The sequence below is a fragment of the Nannospalax galili genome, unplaced genomic scaffold (genome assembly GCF_000622305.1).
Source record: "Nannospalax galili isolate Female #2095 unplaced genomic scaffold, S.galili_v1.0 scaffold2159, whole genome shotgun sequence".
Classification (NCBI taxonomy): Eukaryota; Metazoa; Chordata; class Mammalia; order Rodentia; family Spalacidae; genus Nannospalax; species Nannospalax galili.
In genome coordinates, this window is record NW_008342781.1 from 83,822 (window position 1) to 104,301 (window position 20,480).

General features: G+C 41.4%; 2 protein-coding genes and 1 pseudogene across 7 annotated transcripts in view; 2 read left to right on the forward strand and 1 right to left on the reverse strand.

Moving 5' to 3' along the window:
• Sec61a2 (SEC61 translocon alpha 2 subunit) overlaps positions 1 to 1,540 on the forward strand; it is a gene marked incomplete at its 5' end in the record, with an annotated part of 25,583 nt that extends 24,043 nt beyond the window's left edge. For 2 of the 3 annotated variants that reach the window (XM_017799574.2, XM_029566296.1), the window contains 1 exon segment: positions 467 to 1,540. In XM_017799574.2, coding sequence (XP_017655063.1) covers positions 467 to 653 — 187 coding nt within the window. 3 annotated transcript variants of the gene reach the window in all.
• A 3,049-nt stretch (positions 1,541 to 4,589) lies between these two features.
• Nudt5 (nudix hydrolase 5) overlaps positions 4,590 to 20,480 on the reverse strand; it is a 33,328-nt gene continuing 17,437 nt past the window's right edge. For all 4 annotated transcript variants that reach the window (XM_008838811.3, XM_029566298.1, XM_008838810.2 and 1 more), the window contains 7 exons: positions 15,862 to 15,911; positions 14,242 to 14,349; positions 11,227 to 11,322; positions 10,029 to 10,130; positions 7,407 to 7,415; positions 7,225 to 7,278; positions 4,590 to 4,793 (listed from right to left, as the gene is read on the reverse strand). In XM_008838811.3, the coding sequence (XP_008837033.1) occupies positions 4,684 to 4,793; positions 7,225 to 7,278; positions 7,407 to 7,415; positions 10,029 to 10,130; positions 11,227 to 11,322; positions 14,242 to 14,349; positions 15,862 to 15,911 (529 nt within the window). In that variant the 3' untranslated portion in view covers positions 4,590 to 4,683. The remainder of the gene's footprint in view (positions 4,794 to 7,224; positions 7,279 to 7,406; positions 7,416 to 10,028; positions 10,131 to 11,226; positions 11,323 to 14,241; positions 14,350 to 15,861; positions 15,912 to 20,480) is intronic.
• Positions 12,153 to 12,256, forward strand: LOC115071354 (annotated as a pseudogene).

Genomic DNA, 20,480 nt, shown 5'->3' on the forward strand with positions numbered 1-20,480 from the left:
TATAAAACACTTAAGTCTCATTCTGGAGTTCTCATCTTCTGTCGTAAGAAGTGTGTCGGCTTTTGTGGCTATTGTTTTTGAAATCTGGAAGTCAGAGATCATTACCGTAAATCAGTTTCTCATTCTCATCAAGTCTTCATCCATTGTGTACAACACAGCATTACTGCAGACTGTCTCTGACTAGGTTCTATTTCTTTTTTTTTTTCTTTTTGGTCTTTTTGAAGCAGGGTCTCCCTGTAGTCCCAGCTGTCCTGGAACTCACTATGTAGACCAGGCTGGTTTTGATCTTGGAGGTCCACTGGCCTCTGCTTCCCGAAGTGTTTGGACTAAAGGCGTGCCGGCACCATGCCTGGCTTAGGTTATATTTCTTTAGAGAGAACTAAAGCAGCAAAGGTCGACATGGCCTGTAGCTATTGTGTTCTACCTTTCTCCCCTCCACTGCCTGATGAAAGGCTTTGTCTTTCAGGTACATCCCCACAGCAGCTGCGTTCGGAGGTCTGTGCATCGGGGCCCTGTCGGTGTTAGCGGACTTCCTTGGGGCTATTGGGTCGGGCACTGGGATTCTGCTTGCAGTCACTATCATTTACCAGTACTTTGAGATATTTGTGAAAGAACAGGCTGAAGTTGGTGGGATGGGTGCTTTGTTTTTCTGAATGTTCATATATTTCTTTGTGTGTGAAAGGGAAAATATTTTGACATAGTTTTTGTCAAATAATGCTGGTTCCCCTTTTCTTCCCTCAGTTTCTTGTTTTCAAGTGCTAACTGTCCCATTTCTGAAATGGGCACCGAGCTAAGCCTGTGCAGCATTAGTACCAGCTGCCTTAAAACTGAAGTTTACATTATTCGTTGAAACTGTCCATCTAGTGTTGCCCATGATGCTGGAAACCGAAGCATCTGCCTTGCTGTTGGTCAGACAGGAAGACAGTTCACATGGATTAGCTTTGCATACAATATTCAGAACACTAAATATTCCCCCTTGTTTAAAAGTAAATGTAGTTCAAATTGCCACTTTCCAGTATTTTTGAGCTTAGCTAATGAGTTCTAGAACATTTATATCTAATGTATATTTTAGATAATTTTTATACTTTTTAACTGATCATGTCCATGTTTTCCCTCACCAGCCCCAATCGCTCTTTATTTTTCCTATCCCAAAGCTTCCACTCAGCCTAGATGGGCAAAAATCAAGCACTGAAGTGATTTGTTACTAGAAACAATTGCTTCTAATTTTTCTTCCTGCTTTTCATTCCTGCTCTCCTGGTGACAGCGGTCAGTACTCTCTGACTGCTGGCTATGCCTTCCATTTCCAAGTCACTCGAGAACACTTCTAAAGACACTATGCCTCATCCCCACCCCCTTCTTAAAGCCAACATTCAGTTCTCAAGCAGTGTCTGTAGTTGAGTCGGGGTAAGCACTGAGTAATTCATGCTAGGAATTTGTCTGTTCTTACAGCAGCAAACCTGAGTGTAAACTGTAGACAATAAACTTTTATTTAATAAAACTGTTCAGTTGTGTTGGAGAAATAAAGAAATATGGTATTAAGCCTTCTATATTTGTATAGGTTGAGTGTATACAAAATCCATCCTGATATGCACACTTAAAGAGGTCAAATCCAAATATACTTTAAATTACTGAGGGGCAGTGGCAACTGAAGGGTACTCATACTCACGTGACATATTTGGAAGGGGACAGGAAAAGTCAAAATATACCCTAATTTCTGTTTGAAATTACACATTCCATTGCAAATACTTTTTAGAGCATATGAAAGTTTTAGAGAATATATTTTTCAAAAACCAAATTTAATTTTTATTAAAAAAATTTATTTTTATGTGTATGAGTGTATTGCCTGTGTATGTATGTAAGTGCACCCGTGTTGTACAGTGCCCAGGGAGGTGAGAAGAGGGTGTCAGATCCCCTGGAACTGGAGTTATAGACAGTTGTTAGCTGCCACGTGGGTGCTGGAAACCGAACCTTGGGTCCTCTGAAAGAGTGGCCAGTGCTCTTAACCACTGAGCCATCTTGCCAGCCCCAAATTTAAAGGATATTTTCAGAAGTACAGTTTTCAGTCATTTACTTCCTTAGGAAGAACAGGAGGTAGGAGGTTTTAGCTCAGGATCACAAAGTCAGAACTGTAAGGACAAGAACTAAAACGTGGCACTGGGCACATCTTGTAGCAGATCACTACTACCACAGAGCATGCAGCCAGTGTCAGAATGTCTGGAGGTTTTTGTTCTCTTCCAAAAGAACACATAAAAAGGTGGCCTTTTAAAAACACAGGCAAATGAACAGTTGTGAGACCATCCACACTGCCACTTCTCAGATTCTTTAAAAATTAAAATTTATGTGTCTGAGTGTGTTGCCTGCATATGTGCACCTGTGTCATGCAGTGCCCATGGAAGTCAGTAGAGGGCATCAGATCCCCTAGAACTGGAATTACAGACGGTTGTTAGTCACCACGTAGGTGCTAGGAACTGAACCTGGGTCCTCTGCAAAAGCAGCCAGTGCTCTTAACCACTGAGCTCTCTCCAGCCTCTAGCTCTCAAATCCTGACTTCGTCTCCAAGGCAGAACCTTTGGAGGACAGCAGTGTGCCTGTGTAGGGGTATGTTCTAGGGTTAGCCATCACATTCCAGGTCCACTCCAAGGAGGGAAGGTGGAAAGGCCAGGGAAGATGTAACAAACCTGTGCCTTGGCCAGTATCAAAGTCATTCCCATTGTAAGGGGCTTTGGAAGGACCACTGTATGGAAGTAGTGGTCCATATTAAAGTCTGTCTTGTGCCTTCATTTCAAAGGAGGGAAGATACTGAGTGCACTCTTGAACTCATGAGAAAGATTAAGATTTAAAAATCAGGATTTTATAAAAAGGTTAGAAGAGTCACAGGGAAGGCTACTGTGCTGTTGAGTAGATGGATTTAAAAAGCAGACTTGATCTAGAAAGTTCCAGAGGTCTTTTTATTTTTTGGGACAGGGTCTTAAGAGCACTGGCTAGCCTAGCACTCAAAAGAGCCTGTTTCTGCCTCTGTTATGATTAAAGATGTGTGACACCACACCCGGACTTGAGTTTTTTCTATCCTTGTTTAAGAAGTCCAGTTTTATATAAAGATTTATATAAAGATCTTGTACTTTGGTTCATAAAAGTACTTCTGGGTGAGACAAGACCTGTGGACAAATGAACAATACTGCTTCATTTAACATCAAGAACCTGGGCTGGAGAGAGAGCTCAACGGTTAAGACCACTGGCTGTGCTTGCAGAGGGCCCATGTAAAGTCAGCTTGACAGCTCAGCTCACTCGGGAACTCAGAACAGTGGCAGGACCTTTGAATGATGGACTTTAGGGATGGCATGTGCCAGAAACCTTTCCTACATTTTCACTGTAGTAGTTTTGGTTGTAGATACTGGCTATCTGTTAACTGCCTATGATCAGTTTTGGCATCTAGACAACATTGCCCCAAATGATGTCAATCTTATTGCTGCGGAATTGCCTTTAGAAAATTACTCGTGTTTTCTGAAGTAATGATAGGAAATTAGATGCTAAAGTGTACACACGTGAGGGACAGGCCTTGCATTTTCATTAGTCACTTAGCTTTGGTATATTAATGGTATGTTAATTATCAAAGTATTACCTTGGTATGCTTTTAGGCATTAGGTGGCCTTATAAGGATATTAAATATATTTTAAAAACATTATTTTTGAGGGACCAGATAAATGGCTCAGCATTTAAAAGTACTGGCTATTCTAGAGGACCCAAGTTTTGTTCCCAGTACCCACAACGTGTCTGTCCACAACTCCAGTTCCAGGAGATCTGGTGACCTTTTCTGGCCTCCACAGGCATTGCATGCATGTAGTGCACTTACATATATTTAGGCAAAATACTCATACACATAAAAAAATAATTTTTGAGATGGTGTCACACTATGTAGCCTAGGCTGGTCACAAGCCTGTGATCCGTCTCAGCCGCCAAAGAAGCCGGATTACAAGCCTGCACCACACCACCACAACTAGCTACAATTTTACTATAAATGTTTTTCTCAAGTGGTTTTATACCTTCTACTACCCAAATGAACTCCATATGGCAGATCAACTATGAAAAGCTAAAACGTCCTTACAGAGAGTCTCTTTTAAAATTTTAGTTTTAAGGGGCTGAAGAGGTGACTCTGGTTAAGAGCACTGGCTGCTCTCGCAGAGGACCCAGGTTTGGTTCCCAGCAGCCACACAGCACCTAACAACTGTTATTCCAGTTCCAGGGAGTCTGATGCTCTCTTTTGGCCTCTTATGGACTTTGACTACATGTGGTGCATTACATACAAGCAGGGAAAATACACATAAAAATAAAACTATTTTGAAAACACAAGTCTAATAAATAGCTATTTGCAGACCCAGCTACATAATTCTTATCTTAGGGGCTCAGAGTGGGGATAGTTGATCTCAAATCTGTATTCCTGAGATATACCCCTACCTTCTAAACTAGGTAAGGTTTAAAAAAAAAATGAAGATTAAAGATACCTATCTATATTTATGTTCTTTTTCATTTAGCTAGCATTTAGCAAGTTTAAATGAAGGTTATATCCTACCTATAATTAAAATTCCATACCATCACATGCACTGTGCTGCTTTTATTTTATGAAAAAGCTAATTTCAAACTTATATTAAACTACATTGAATATTGAGGCCAGTGTCCTCTTTGGCTTTAAAATTTCAGGAAGGGTACTTCAAATGGCTTCGTATTTGCATGTTTCAGAGCTAGAGCGTAGGCGTAGACTCTGGCATCCACTGTAAGGTGTTCTTCAGCTACCATAGCTAAGGAAGCAAAGAAGACAATTTAGAGACGGCCATTAACATGGGTGGTAGTGCTCAGTCAGCAGTGCTCACACCGTACACCAGTCCCCGTACTAGACTCATGACATTTTCTGCCCTCAGAGTTGCTGCTCTAAAGGAAGGATAAAGGCTTGTAAAAGTAGGAATACATTTCTAGCATGAGGCAGGAGCAGGGATGACAATGAAAATGGTAGATCCATGGGTTTTCCTTCAGGGTTTTCATTTCTATCTGGGGGAAGGGAGTGTAGCTCTTCTGGAACTCTTAAGATGCTGTGTATACAGTATTTTTCCTGGGCTTCAATTTTTTTTTTTTCCCAGTGCTAGGGGCCCACAAACTTAACTGTGCCTTAGGCTCAGGAGACTACTACCAAGAAGGTGGTGGGCTCACAATGTCATTACAGCTGGCCTTAGTGAGACCTGTTGACTGGATGGAGGTTGTAAAGCTTCCAATCTGAATTCTTTTTTTTGCTTTTTACATGTAAATCCTTTAAAAAAAAATTTTATGTGTATGAGTGTATAGCCTGCGTGCATGTAAGTGTACCCATGTGGTACAGTGCCTGTGGAAGTCAGAGGAGGGTGTCGCATCCCTTGGAACTGGAGTTATAGACGGCTGTTAGCCGCCATGTGGGTGCTGGGAATTGAACTGGGGTCCTCTTCAAGAGCAGCTGGTGCTCTTCACTGCTGATCCATCTCTCCAGCCCTGTCTTCTGCTTTTTAAAAATCATTTTTTACATTTATTATTTTTGAGGGTGCACAGGTATGCTTTGGTTTGTGAGTGGAGGTTAGAAGATAATTAGTGGGGGTTGTTTCTTTCCTTCTGCCATGTGGGTCCCAGAAACTCAGGTTGTCAGGATCAGAGCCCACTTAGCCATGTTGCTGGCCCAATATCTCTTTTAAGAATTCCTAGTCACTTGTCTGGGAACAAGCTCAAAGATGGGTTGATACTTGAAGGCAGCGTTCATGCCTATTCACCTGTGTATGGCCATAGGCTGCTGGTTGCTATTTGTTGTGGCAAACTGACCTTAAAGCGTCTTTACACTTCTTAAATGTTCCTTGTTGAGTAAGTTACTTGGTTATATTTTTATTCTACTGAAGCTAGGCAAACTGTTTCATCTTCCTCTCTTTCTTGCCATATTAAACCCCTACTCTTAAGTCCAGAAAGAAAGGTGGGTGAGAATGAATTTTTAAAAAGATACTCTATATATAGAGTACAAACACGTACCACGTAACGTTTAAGCACTTGGAGGCCAAGTGCTCTGCCTCCATTATCTTTAATGTTGCTCATGCATTCTCAGAGTTTCCTATAAGGACTCACCCTGCTTTAGAAAAAAGACAGCCTAGTAACCAATTATGACGGCTGGGCTGCAAACCCAGCCATGTCTGCTGCATTACAAGCTGTGCTGCCTATTATTGGTTGTCATGGCTGCCTCTGAATAAATGATGATATCTTACTCTAGCTTTGATGAGGTGATTTTTTTCATAGGTCGAGGTTTTGTTTGGTTTTTAAGGTAAAGAAGAAATGGAAGCTATCTGGGAATATGAAATCATAGCAGTTATTTGAAAGACAGTCACTCAACTTTTCAAATAAGTAACAGATATTTCAAAAGTAAGTATTCTGTTTAGACAGTGAAGCCATAAGCCACTGGCATTCACGGGGGTAGTTAATGACTACTCTGAAGAGTTTCAGATCAAAGAATCAAAGAATGGTTAAAGTTATTTTGTATTAATTTGTTAAGTGACTAAAAAAAAATGCTATTACTTTCCTGAAATACAACCAATAAAAAAGTCCAGATCATGAAAAAGCTCTGCTTTATAAATGAGTGGAGAATATAATATGCACAGCTGGCACAGAGGAGCTCTAAGCCACGTCCTCCTTAACAGTATCTCTTATGGAAGGTGGGCATCTTTATCTGAGGACATCAATCCACAATATGATTTTTACTGCATCTGTGAGATGGGCTAATCTAACCAAATGACCACTGATATACTAAGGTCATTAATATCAACCTCCTCACAGTACAGCAGATACTTCAAACGTGTTCAGGGAATACTATGAAATTCTCTTTTAACTTAGATCCTCCTGAAAGAACTATCCAAAATCCTAGCATAGTTGAGGTATGTACTTAGACCTCTGCATAGGTATAGATCAAAGATCTTAAGTCCACAATAGTCTTAAGACAGCAGGAAAATTATCTCCACCACTATGTGGGGTCCCTACTAAAAGCTTTCACCTGACAACAAATATTTTGCTGAAATTTTTTCTACATCATATGGAAAACTGGTCAACAGCAGTTTACAACAGTTTCCAGACAGCTGACATTAATGAGATGGAGATAAAAGAATTACATTTCATGCCCTATTTGATGGAGATGGGGACAGGGAAAAGTTTGGTAATAATCAAAAGAATGCTTACCATCAAGTCTATTCAGTAGGTCATTCTTTGGTAAAGAAATTACTTCCACAAATTCTAAACAAACAAAGTGTGAATGAAAACAAAGCTGAAGAGTGGGAGCCCCCAACAACCCAAACACCTGCAGCCATTGCCAGCACACTCAGCCAGTCACAGGGTCAGCCACTGGGAGTTCAGTAACATACCTCCATCCCCTGAAAATACACAGAAGGAAGAGCATTTATATTATAGCACAGCCTGAAAGGACAAGACTTTAGTGCAAGTCATAGCATACAGACTATGTAAGAATCTAACAGAAACAAGTCTCTACTAAATTTATATCAGAGTAAAGCCAATTTCAAAAGTATAAATTACTATTCCCTAAATCAAACATTTCACAGCAAAGTTTAAAGCATATCTATAATGTATATTATATATATTTGGAAAAAACAGAATTTATCATTTTAAAAAATATTTTATTTATATTTTTATTTTATGTGTATGAGTGTATTGCCTGCATGGATGAGAGTGCACCTGTGTCATGCAATGCTGTGGTGGTCAGAAGAGGGCTTCGGATTCCCCTGGACCTGGAGTTAAGGATGGTTCGTAGCTGCCAAGTGGATGCTGGGAATCGAACCTGGATCCTCTGCAAGAGCAGTCAGTGCTCTTAGCCGCTGAGCCATCTCCCCAGCCCCCATTTTAACCATTTTTAAATTTACAGTTCAGCATTAAATAGGTCACAGTGTTGTGCAAACATCATCACTTTTTTTAAAAAGAAAATGTCTTATTTTTATGTGTATGAATGCCTGCATATAAGTACTTGTGTCACTGTACTTGTGTCGTGCAGTGTCTGTGGCGGTCAGAAGAGGGTGTCGGATTCCCTGGAACTGGGGTTATAGAAGGTGGTTATCTGCCAAGTGGGTGCTGTGGGTCCTCTGCAAGAGCAGCCCATTCTCTTAACCGTTGAGCTATCTCTATGGCCCCAGTATCACCACTCTTAATCCTCAGTTTTTTTATCATCCCAGATAGAAACTTGGAATTGACAAAATAAAAACTCTCCATCCCTTATGTGCTAGATAGCTTCGTTGTCAACTTGACACACCTGGATAGAGGGAGCCTCAACTGAGGAATTTCCTCCATTGGATTGGCCTCTGCCCATGTCTGTGGGGCAATGCCTTGTTTGCTGAGTGAAGTAGGAGGGCCCAGCCCACTGTGGTGTCACCCCCAGGCAGCTGGTCCTGTGTTTTATAAGAAAGCAGGCAGAAGGACTGGAGAGATGGCTCAGTAGTTAAGAGCAATGGCTGCTCTTGCAAAGGACCCGGTTTTATGCCAGCACCCACATAGTGGCTAACAACCGTCCGTAACTCCAGGGGATCCAATGCCCTATTCTGATCTCCATGGGCATTGCACAACATGGGTACACTTACACACATGCAGGCTGTATACTCATACATATGAAATAAAAATAATAATATAGTTTTTGGTCTTTTGGAGACAGGGTCTCTCTGTAGCTCCAGCTAGCCTGGAACTCTATGTAGACCAGGCTGGCCTTGAGGTCCACCTGCCTCTGCCTCCCAAAATAAAATAATTAAAAAAACAAAAACAAAAACAAATCAGGCTGAACACGGGCCAGAGAAGCAAGCTCATCAGCCATGTTTCTTCATGGTCATCTGGATCAGGTTCCTACCCTGACTTCCCTCAGTGATGACCTGGGAGATGCAAGATAAAATCAACCCTTTTCTCCCCAGGTGGTTTTGGTTAGGGTTTCATTGCAACAACAGAAAGCAAACAACCTGTAATCTTTACTGTTATTCTATTAATTTGTCTATTCTAAGTACTTTGTATTAGTAAAATCACACATCTGTTTATTTCAGGTGGCATAATGCTGTCAAAGTTCATTCATAGTATAGCATGTGTCAACACATTTCATTCTCTTATGGCTAAATAACATTCCATAGGATGATTCGCTACATTTTGACTCTTCATTCAGTAGTGTAGGCTACTGTGACTGATGGTGCATCGGGGTGCTGGTGATGTATCTGATTCTCCGTTGTAAGTTCTTGGCATACAGAGGTGGAAATGTTGGACCATACAGCAATTCTACATTTACTTTTTTGAGGGGCTTCCAAATGGTCTTCCATATTTTATGAAGTTTACAGTTTAAAATTAAGCATTTAAAATAGCTGCGATGAGATAATGAAACATAGGCAGCAAGAATTTACAAAGATAAAGAACTTTCAGTCACTCCAACATGATGTGTGTGTGTGTGTGTGTGTGTGTGTACATATACTGAACTATACATCCATTAGTTTATTCTCCCCGCCCCCCACTTTAAAGGGGTAGAAGACAGGGAATCGCATTGAGAAGGCATTCAAGCTTTTGAATCCCAATTTTCCAGGAAATATTTTAGGGCAAAGAATAACCTTATAAATTCTCTAAACATAAAACTAAAATATAAACAAAATATTAAAAAGTTGCTCAGATGCAGCTTTTAACATTACATATGCATTCTTGTATATGAACACAAAAACCAAAATGACTTTTGAAGTTTCTCAAAAGTTTATTAGCCTGTGTCTGATATTACTCAATAGGAATAAACTCCATACAGAAACATGGGCATGAGTAATTTAACACTCACATAAAGATCACTGGAATGCTAAGAGTAAACATGTTAAAATACCCAGCATTAGGAAAGCAAACGAGTACATGAAGATCCTGTGGCAGATTATGATTCTTTTAATGAAAAATTATGTTGTCCTTTAACAAATCAAGCAAGTTCAGATATGTAATGCAACTCAACCAGCTTAAATGTATGTAACCACCCTTACCTGGTTTGGGCTTCGGCCTTACATTTTCTGCATCATCTCCATTGATGGTTACTGTCACAACATGTGTGGTACAGTTTGATAAGCCTGGATTCATACACACAGCTATGAAGAGAAGTGACAATACATCTTAAGGGATCAGGCAGTTGCTTCAGTTCTTTGTCACTTGCTTTACTAAATGTCTTAGACGATGAGGCTCAAGGGTCAGTGAACATTGTGTGGTAGTCAGTAGATGCTATTGGACTGTAGAGCATGTATGTACTATATTCTCAGAATTTTCCTAAGGCTTCTGAGTCAAGTTTGGTAGTCTGAGGGGTTGTCTCAGATGGTACCAACAAGTCCTAGTGGAGGAAAAACAAATTTCTAATGAGCAGCAGCATACAGACAAGGCAAATAAGCAGTAAAGATTAGAGTGTGTAAGTTCTGAAACGCAACTTAAGTTTCATGAGTTTCCAATTTCAGGTTCTTGTTCAACTTGCTCTCATACAGAGGAAGGATTCCCAGATAGAGAACAATCTTTTTTTTTAACTTGTGGAAAGGAGATGTTGAGACAGTGTTTTACTTCACAGGCCAGGCTGACTCAAACTGGTAGTTCTCCTGCCTCAGCCTCCAGGATTGGGATTTTAAGTATGTACCATCACACAGGGCTGAAGACCAGTCTAAATTTATGATTTCTCTTTCTCACTTCACTAGCTGAAATAAGAGTCACCCGAATGCCAACCATAAAGAACCCTTTGGTAGATAAATGTTCAAGAGGCTATCCCGGAGTATGCTTGGTATGCTGGACAGGTTCAGTTGTTGACCTGACATATCTGGGTACAGGGAACCGCAATTAGGGAATTTCTTCCGTTGGATTGGCTTGTGGCCATGTCTGTGAAGCGTTTTGAGATGTGGGTAGGCCTAGCCCACTGTGGGTACTATCACCCCTGGGCATGTGGTTCTGGGTTACATAAGAAAGCAGGCTCAGAACAGGGCAGAGGAGCAAGCCAGTGAGCAGTGTTCTTCCACGGTCTGTGCTTCAGCCCCTGCTGCCAGGTTCCTGCCCCGAGTCCCTGCCTGACTTCCCTCAGTGATGAGCTGTGCCTTGGATACCTAAGATGAAATAAGCCCTTTCCTCCCAGAGTTGCTTTCAGTCACGGTGCTTTTATCACTTATCACTGCCAGAGAAAAGCAATAGGAACACTTGGAAAGCAGCACAAACCTGGAGAACATTCTGCGATGTCCCCTTTGTAGCCAGTTTCCTCCTCCAGCTCCCGAAGAGCAGCATCTTCTGGGCTTTCATTGTCTTCGATGAACCCTGTAGGTGAGATGGGAAAGCTGGTTTTCTCTGAACCCCATTCCTCAAACATAGCTGATAATGAGCTGAGTTAGAAGAGTCCGTGACCCTTGGCAAATAAAGTAGGTTACAGTGGGCATCACCCATTTTTACATCTAGCTGTTTCTCATGAACAAAGTCCTTGGTTTTTTAAAAGGTTTTATTTTTAAAAAATTAGGTGTGTACATGTGTCTATGTGCAAATGAGTTGCAAGTCCCCTTGAAGAACAGAAGATGGCATTGGATCCCCTGGAACTGGAGTTATCAGCGGTTGTGAGCCACCCAGTGTGGGTGCTGTGAAGCAATCTGAAGTCCTCAGGAAGAGCAGCAAGCACTGTTAATAACTGAGCCATCTCTCCAGTTCCTCAACAGTGTTTTGTACAAGAGGGGCCGGAATTGTGAGGAAAAGTGTTGTTTTTTTTTTAAACAATTTTATTTGCATGTGGGCTCATGCACATGTGGAGGTGAAAGGACACCCTGCAGGAGTCGATTCTCCGTCCACCAATGTGATCCAGATGACCAAATAGCCTAAGTTTTAGAGCCAGCTATGTGACTATACTACAGAAAAGTTACTCACCCCCCCTCATTTGTGAAACAGTTGACAGTTTATCTTGCCTTCCTCCCACACAGAAAAAATAAGTCCCAGCAATGAAGTGCCAGGAAGGGGTACCCTACGGGCCGTGGACTTGGTCAGTACTGGGATCACTGTGGGGAACAAACAGGCCAAGCAGGAGGAAAATAGCAACTCCGGTTCATTTTCCTGAATGGTATAAAGCAAAACAAAGAACAAGTAAAATGTAGGCTATTCAAGTACTGCAGCCAAATAAGCTACGAGGTTCCTTTGCCAATGGTGTGCACTCCTTGGTAGTGTGTGCAGTTGCTTATATAGGTTGCTCTAAGGAACCTTGGAGACAATTTCTGGTGGCTCTCTATGTCTCTGATTTCAATACTGTCCCCAATTTAGGCTCCAGACAGGTATGTAGGGTGCCTGTGGGAAGCCCCAGGACACACTGGCCAGGTCATCATGTCCATCTGCACCCAGCTGCAGAATAAGGGACATGTGATTGAGGCCAAGTTCAGGTTCCTTAAAGATGTACATCTTAAAGAAATGGAGTTTCACCAAGCTTAATGCAGATAAATTTGCAGACATAGTAGCTGAGAGGCAGCTCATCCCTGACAGCTGTGGGTCAAATATAACCCCGGTTGTGGTCCCCTGGACAAGTGGTGGACCCTGCACTCCTGAAGGCGCCTGCTGTGCTGACTTCTACATTCCACCAAATCATGTTCACTGATAAATCTCACATGCTAAAAATAAAGAGTATTTTCAAGGTTAACTTCTTCAATAAAAATGGCAAGTAAGTAGGGAAGAAAAGAGTCAAATATACTTCACCCTGGACTGGGCTTCCCCACTCAGTCCTGGGGATGCAGCACAGGCATGCTAGGCAAACTCCACTTTGGAGCTCTACCCGAACTCCACTAATTTGACTTTAAAAATATAAAATCTGGGGGCTGGAGAGCTGGCTCAGTGGTTAAGAGCACTGGCTGCTCTGCAGAAAACCCAGGTTCAATTCCCAGCACCCACATGACAACTGTAACTCCAGTTCCAGGGGATCTGACACCTTCTGACCTCCATGGGCACTGGACAACACAGGTGCACTTACATACATGCAGGCAAAGCACTCATATACATAAAATAAAAATAAGAATCACTGCTATAATGAAAATAAAAGGTTAAAATACATTTTTTATTATTTTTATTTTATGTGTATGAGTGTATTGCTTGCATGTATGTAAGTGTTCCCGTGTCATATACATATTATACATATAAATTATATAGAAAATCTAAAGCCGGGTCTGTTGGTACACGCCTTTAATCGAAGCATTTGGGAGGCAGAGGCAGGCAGATCTCTGTCAGATCTAGACCAGCCTGTTCTACATAGTGAGTTCCAGGTCAGCTAGAGCTAGAGAGAGACCCTGTCTCAAAAAAACAAGCAACCCCCCCCCAAACAAACAAAACAAAAATATATAATCTGTACCACTTGTGATAAATACATGAGGTTTAATCTCTTCAGATGAATATAATCCAATAAAGTCCTATAATGCAGCAGAATACATTTAATGTGCATTAAATTCTGGATGGCTTCTTTAATTATTGTGCAACTGAAAAAAAAACTCTAGATGAAATTAAGACAGTTTTCTTACCCTGTTTATGGCAGATCAAAGTGCCATATTTACGGCTTTTGGAATTAAATTTGCCCTACTTATTACTGTAAATTGCTTATTAGGGGACAAGTGCTACTGCCAGAAAGTGAACTAAGTTGACAAATCCCTTAATAGCAATTGCTAAGACAAGAGCACTGCAGAGGTGAGCGGGCGATGTGGAAACGGGGAGTTCCACTCACTTCATAGGCCTACATGGGTTCAGCTGCTCCTGAACATGGCCAGTGGCTTAAAGGAGCCTCATTGTAGAAACTTTTTTTTTCTTTTATGTGTCTAGTATGTGTGCCTGTTTGCATGTGGAGGCTGGAGGTTGATGTTGAGAATATTCCTCAATCACTCTTCTACCATGTTCTTTGAGGCAAGGCAAGGTCTGTCAAGCAAACCAACAGCTCGCTGGTATAGCTAGGCTTACTAGCCAGTTTGCTCCATAGATCCCTTCTTTCCCCCTTTAGGGGCTGGAATTATAGGCAGGCCTCTACCTACTATTTAACTGGGTTCTAGGAATCTAAACTCTGGTTCCCTTGCTTGCACAGGAAGCGCTCTAATTCTGAGCTACATCCCCAGCCCTAGAAATATTATTTCTTTACCTACAGCCACATGGGCACATGGAAAGGTGTTAAAATGTAAGCACTGGAATGTTCAGGCTCAGGCCTGTGGTCACTGAGTTGAGTTACTCACTCACCTGCAGGGAACTCCAGGCAGTAGCCACCCATTGGAGGTCGGAACTGTTTCACTAGAACAATACACTCATAATGAAGAGTTCTTTGCAGCACTGGGATGATTGATACGCCTGTCAAAAAGAAACAAAGCTAAGAAATGCCTAAGAAAGGTCAGCCAGGTCAGCAATCAGTTTATGGCAATCTAAGGAAACCTCTAAATTGTAAGAAACTCTACATCTAAATCTACTCTGGAATAGCCATTAACTAAGCAGTGAGAAATTAATTTATACTATTGACAGTTAACTTCAAATGCTAGTTTCATTTAAAAAACATAAAGAAAAAGTAACAGTCCTATGTCTGTATTTTGTTTATAAAAAGTGCATTTAGTCATCATGATGTCCTCTCCCTCCCATTTTCCTGTTTCAGATGGGCTTTTACTATGTTGTCTTGACTGCCAGGGCTAACCTCTCCTGTTCCAGACTAGCTAGGACCACTGGTCTGGATCACCACACCCAGCTACAATGTCTTAAAAAACAAAACTGAAATTGAAGCTGAACATCTCACACAGGGCCAAGGATGTGAAGGTTCAACCACAGCACGCTCTGCCCTGGGCTCTGCCCTGGGTGACGGCCCACCGTGCAGCGGCCTGTGCGGAGGTGGCTGAAGGCGGAGTCCTCTGCGTGCTGCTGGGTTTTGTGTAAGCTGGGAACCACTTCAGTCCTACTGTTTCTAGTGTACACCAGTGGATTGCATTTTACTGTTTTAGAGTAAAAGACACTCTTTTCCAAATAATTTGGCCTTAAAACAAAACCAAAAATCCACTGGGTTCTAGAAAACAGAAATAATCAAGAGGAACATTAGTACCTCCTAACACTGCCTCATTAGTGAAGAACAGTACCTGCAAAAAGCTACTGTTTGTTTCTAGTAAAAACAAACCAAAAGAGAATGGAAAAATAAAAAGCAGGCAGGCATGGTAGTACACGTCTCTGATCCCAGCACTTGGGAGGCAGAGGCGAGCAGATCTCTGTGAGTTCAAGGCCACCCTGGTCTCCACAGCGAATGTGGGCTAGCTGGGGCTACAGGGAGTCCCTGTCTCAAAAAGACCAAAGGGGGGAAAAAAAAACAAAAAGGAAAAAAACAAGGAATGTGCTATGGCTCCATTTCCCCTAGAGCCTGTGTGTGGCTTTCAGGATGTTTCTGTGGTGTCTACAGTCAAGCCACTGTACCTAGAAGGGAAACCCAAGGAGGTCTTTTCCTAATTCTCTGTCCTTGTCAGCTGATCATGCAAGTGGTCATGCAGCATGAAGGTGGGTAAGATCATTTCCCCACACCTGAAAGCTCTTACCTTCAGAGTATAATGATTCTCAAGGTCTTAACATACATAGCACATGGCTTCAAATTATACTAACCTATGTTTGGCATTAAAGAGGAACACATCTTTCCTTCAAAAACTGTTCTAAGCTTAGAAAACAGAAGCCAGAAATTAAAAGAAAGGTTTAGTAACACACAACAGCATAATAGGAGAGTCATAGATAGAAGATCGTAATCAAAGGTAGCAATGTTCTGCGGTCTTTGGTTGCATGAAGCACCATCCTATAATCTCATGTGCTAACTTCCTTTATAAAGAGTTACAATAGTCATACCGTCAGCAGACTGTCCCTTCCTGGTGGTAAGTTTCACTGTTTCCCAAGTTCTATGTATTAGAGAAGAAAGAAAAAAAAAAAATTAAGTGCTAAAGAGGTTCTTAGGTTTTCTTTAGACAATGAGAACTTCATAAATGCAACACATGCAAATCAAAGAAAATCACAGTAACAAACATTTGTATTTAAAAAGCCAACTGTGCTGTCTTAGTTTATATGAGTTGCTGAGCACTGGATGCCCCATCCTCCAAACACTGTGGTTTAGACCATCAGTCTACAGTGAGCACCATAAGCTGGTATTACAGCTGTAGAGGCCATCTTGCAGTCATCTGAAGTAAGCCCCAACTCTAGGAACAAAAGATACCGTGCAGAACAACTACTGAGATTATACAGATTTTTAAAGATGTCACTAAACAACACAATTTAAGACAGTAGAGCTTTCCCACCTATTAGCTGAGGAATTAATTTTTCTTTGTATAAGTGAGGCCTTAACTAAGAGGGAAACACAGGTTCCTAGAGGAAGAACGGATGCATTTGACATCATACTCTTGCTTTTTTGGTCTTTTTGAGACAGGGTCTCCTTGTAGCCCCAGCTGTCCTGGAACTCACTATGTAGACCAGGCTGGCCTTGAACTCAGAGATCTACTGCCTCTGCCTCCCAAGTGCTGGGATTAAAGGCGTGCACTACCATGCCCGGCTTAGTCTTGCTGTCTTTTATGGTTGCACTTAAAAAAAAATTATCTTTATGCGTTTGAGTGTTATGCCTGCATGTATTTAAGTCCACCTGTGTTGTGCAGTTCCTGCAGAGGTCAGAAGAGGGTGTTGGATTCCCTGGAACTGCAGTTACAGATGGTTGTTAGCCTCCAAGTGGGTGCTGGGATTCAATCCTGGGTCCTCTTAAATCTTTTTTTTTTTTTTTTTTTCTGTCTTTTTGAGACAGGGTCCTTGGAGCCCCAGCTGTCCTGGAACTCACTATGTAGACCAGGCTGGCCTCAAACTCACAGAGATCCACCTGCCTCTGCCTCCCAAGTGCTGGGATTAAAGGCGTGCGCCACCATGCCCGGCCAAATCTCACCTTTTAAGTAGAAAAAAATTGATGGTTAAAAAAGAAAGATGGTGGTGGTCAGGCACATGATCTTAGGCTGTCTCTAAAAGAAAGGATCCTTCTGGATGGCTTCCAGGACTGGGATAAGAACAGTTATGTTATAAGATATACTACTCTGAGAAATTCTCTTGCTCATACTTTTTCTGGTTATGCCAAGGTTTGATAATTCCGCATTTCTAGAAAAAATAATTTCAGATATTTAATCTGACTTAAAATAACAATAAACAAAAAACAAAACAAAACCCCCCAATAAACAAAACCCCTCTCTGTATTCTGTATTTTTCAGTCATACACAAGTTGTAAACGGCAAACATGTCACTATGAACCTATGAAAATCGGCCTTTGGTGACAACTTGCAGCAGCCTAACATTCCTGTTAGTAGCAAAAAGCCAACCAACAAGCGATTTCCAATAAGTAATACAGATGACAAGAGACAAAACACCTTTGGTCATAGCTCTTTCTGCTGCCTCTTAAGGTTAGTCCTAAAGGCTGAAGACAGTGCTGGGAAAAGCACTGAAGGTCCCATCCCAAATACACTAGGAATAAGGGAGACAAAAAGTAGCATCATTACAGCGGTTAAGATGAAGTAAATAAGCAGTAACACGCCATAAATTATGTGCAATAAAATATAAACATATTCGTGAACACTAGAGTAAGAATGACCACAGACAGCTCCAGAAATCTTAGCGAGACCCAGAGATGTGCACCTGATAGGGAGAAAATCAGTTTAGGTGTCCAGTGGTTAAATGCAAAGCTATGATCTTCTGGAGACCTCTCTTCTTTGTGTGACTTGGGTATGAGTGAGCTCTCTAAAAAAAATCTCTTCAGCTTTAGAATTTTGCTTTCACTTAAACTATTCCATCATTTGGTCTCTCATTAGAGGAAAGCCTAGTGCTTTTTCCCTCTAGCCACTGATGCAGGAGGTCGGTGGCAGCAAGGGATGACTCAGCACCACGTTGACTGTCAAGGTTGGGACCTAATATTTTATCCCTGATATATAACATTTTCTTCAAAGTAACAGAGAATGCCGTTTTATAAACTGATAAAACATGGTCTACTACAAGGTACAGAGAGCCATGCCTCAAAGCTTGACATTTTGGAAAGAAATATCGGTGCTGTGCATAAGACTTCATCAAACACCAGGAGCAAGACATATATGGAAGGGGAGCATGACTATGCTGTAGTGGCCAGTACACACATGGTAGTTTGACAGAGACTCAAGAGTCCATTCCCAAATTAAAGAGTAGATTCTCTGGAGTGAAACCTAAAATGAGAATTCTGGGTCGAAAACAAAAGATCCTCAATGACTCAGACATTGATTAGTACACGACTTCTCAGGTGAAGAAATGAGCTGGAGGGAACAAACACATTTTTATTTATTTATTTTTTTTGAGACAGGGTCTCCCTGTAGCCTCAGCTGGCCTATTCACCTGCCTCTGCCTCCTAAGTGCTGGGATTAAAGGCATGCGCCACCAAGCCCGGCCCAACACATTCACACATTCTTTAGACTAATATTAAAAGCTGTACTTTTTTTAATGATTTATTTTTTTAATTTATGTGTATGTATGTGTGTGTGCTTGCTGAGTGTATATGCACCACATGAATGCAGGTACCCATGAAGGCAAGAAGGCCTCAGATCTCCTGGAACTGGAGTTACAGGAGGTTATGAGCCACCTGTGTGGGTGCTGGGAACTGAACCCTGATCTTTTGGAAGAGCAACAAGTAGTCTTCACCATTGATCCATCTCTAGCTAATAAAGGTTGTATTTTGTACCATAAACTATGTTTTACAAGAAAAGGTAGAGCTAAAGTCTATCATTATACCAAATGCCAATGTCTACGTATTTTCACAAATATAAATACATTTGAACATATTGTGCTCCCTTAATGCTTGGCTTTGCACATAGCTGTCCTGGTCTACAGTTGCCCTAGTCTATAGCTGTCCTGGTCTGCAGCTGTCCTGGTCTGCATGCTATCCTCTGCTTATTTCATAATTAGTTCTAGCTGTCTTCTGTGAATATCTTTTTTTCCCCCTTCTGTGTTTCTGAGACTGGGTCTTACCACGTATGCCTGGCTGGCCTAGAACGCTTATGTAAACCAGGTGGGCCTCAAATTCAGAGATCCACCTGTCTCTGCTTCCTGAGTGGTGGGATTAAAGGTATTCATCACCACAACTGGCCTGTTGTGGATGTCTTAATATGTCTCTCATAGCTCTACCATGTCCTATTAAGGTTTCAGTAGAAATGATCAAAACTCGTTTAAATTATCAGTAAATCCATGGATTTTCAGCTTCATGATACATGCATTTACTCAAAGAAACCACGATTCTTTAACAAAAATTTTTTTGGTTAATGTGTTTTGCCTACAAGGATGTTAAGTGCATCGGTGTTGTGTAATGCCTGCAGAGGCCAAAAGAGGGTACTGGATCCCCTGGAACTGGACTTTTGAATGGTTGTTAGCCTCCATGTAGGTTCTGAGACCCAAAGTCAGGTTCTCTGCAAGAGCAGCCAGTGCTCTTAACTGCTAAGCCATCTCTCCAGCCCAGAGACCATGATTCTTATGTGATCACCTAGCAAATGTGACTTTATACTAATGAATGGGTATCATATAATCTGGATACTAAATTCAGTTTTATTTTATTCCTTAGTATGTTTCATCGAGTAAATACTAAACCGTTTTTGGGGGGTGGGGTGGGGGGATGTCGGGTGTTGGTTGTTTTTTTGAGACAAGGTTTCCCTGTAGAATTTGTAGAAGCCCCAGCTGGCCTGGAATCTGTATAGACCAGGCTGGCCTCGATCTCACATAGATCCACCTGCCTCTGCCACCTAAGTGATGGGATTAAAGGCTTAAGCGTGTGCCACCCCACTTGACACTAAACTTATTTTAATGTATTATTTTTTTCCTTTTTTTTTTCCATGGTGATGGGGATCAAACCCAGGATTTTGCACATAGATAATGCTGTACCATCAAGCTACATCCACAGCTTCTTAATATGATACCAAAAGATTAATAAATTTTTTTGAAGAACTTTCCCTCTAGTCTTTGGCAGGGTCTTACTATGTAGCCCTGGCTGGCCTGGAACTCATAGAAATCAGCCTGCCTCTGCCTCCCAAGTGCTGGGATTAAATGTGTGCACCCCCACACCTAGCCCTTCTAGTCTTTCTTCACACATCACTTTTCAGAGCTTAAAATGCATATGCATTATTTTCCTATCAACTTACTTTCCCCTACTGCTAGATTACCTTCAAATACGCTGTAATAACCAATTCTTCCACCCCCTTTCCGGGTAGTGCTGGGGTTCGAACCCAGCACTACAAGAATACAAGATAAGTATTCCACTCTGGAGATATATCCCTAGTTCAAGTTTTCTATTTTAAGATGCTCAGTTTCTGTTTTGGTGAACATTTTTCATGCATAAATCCAACTTCAAACCCCAGGTGATTTCCTTAGGACATTCTCAGAGTGGGATTACTAGGTAAAGAGTTACAGTATATATGTATACATAGACACACACACAC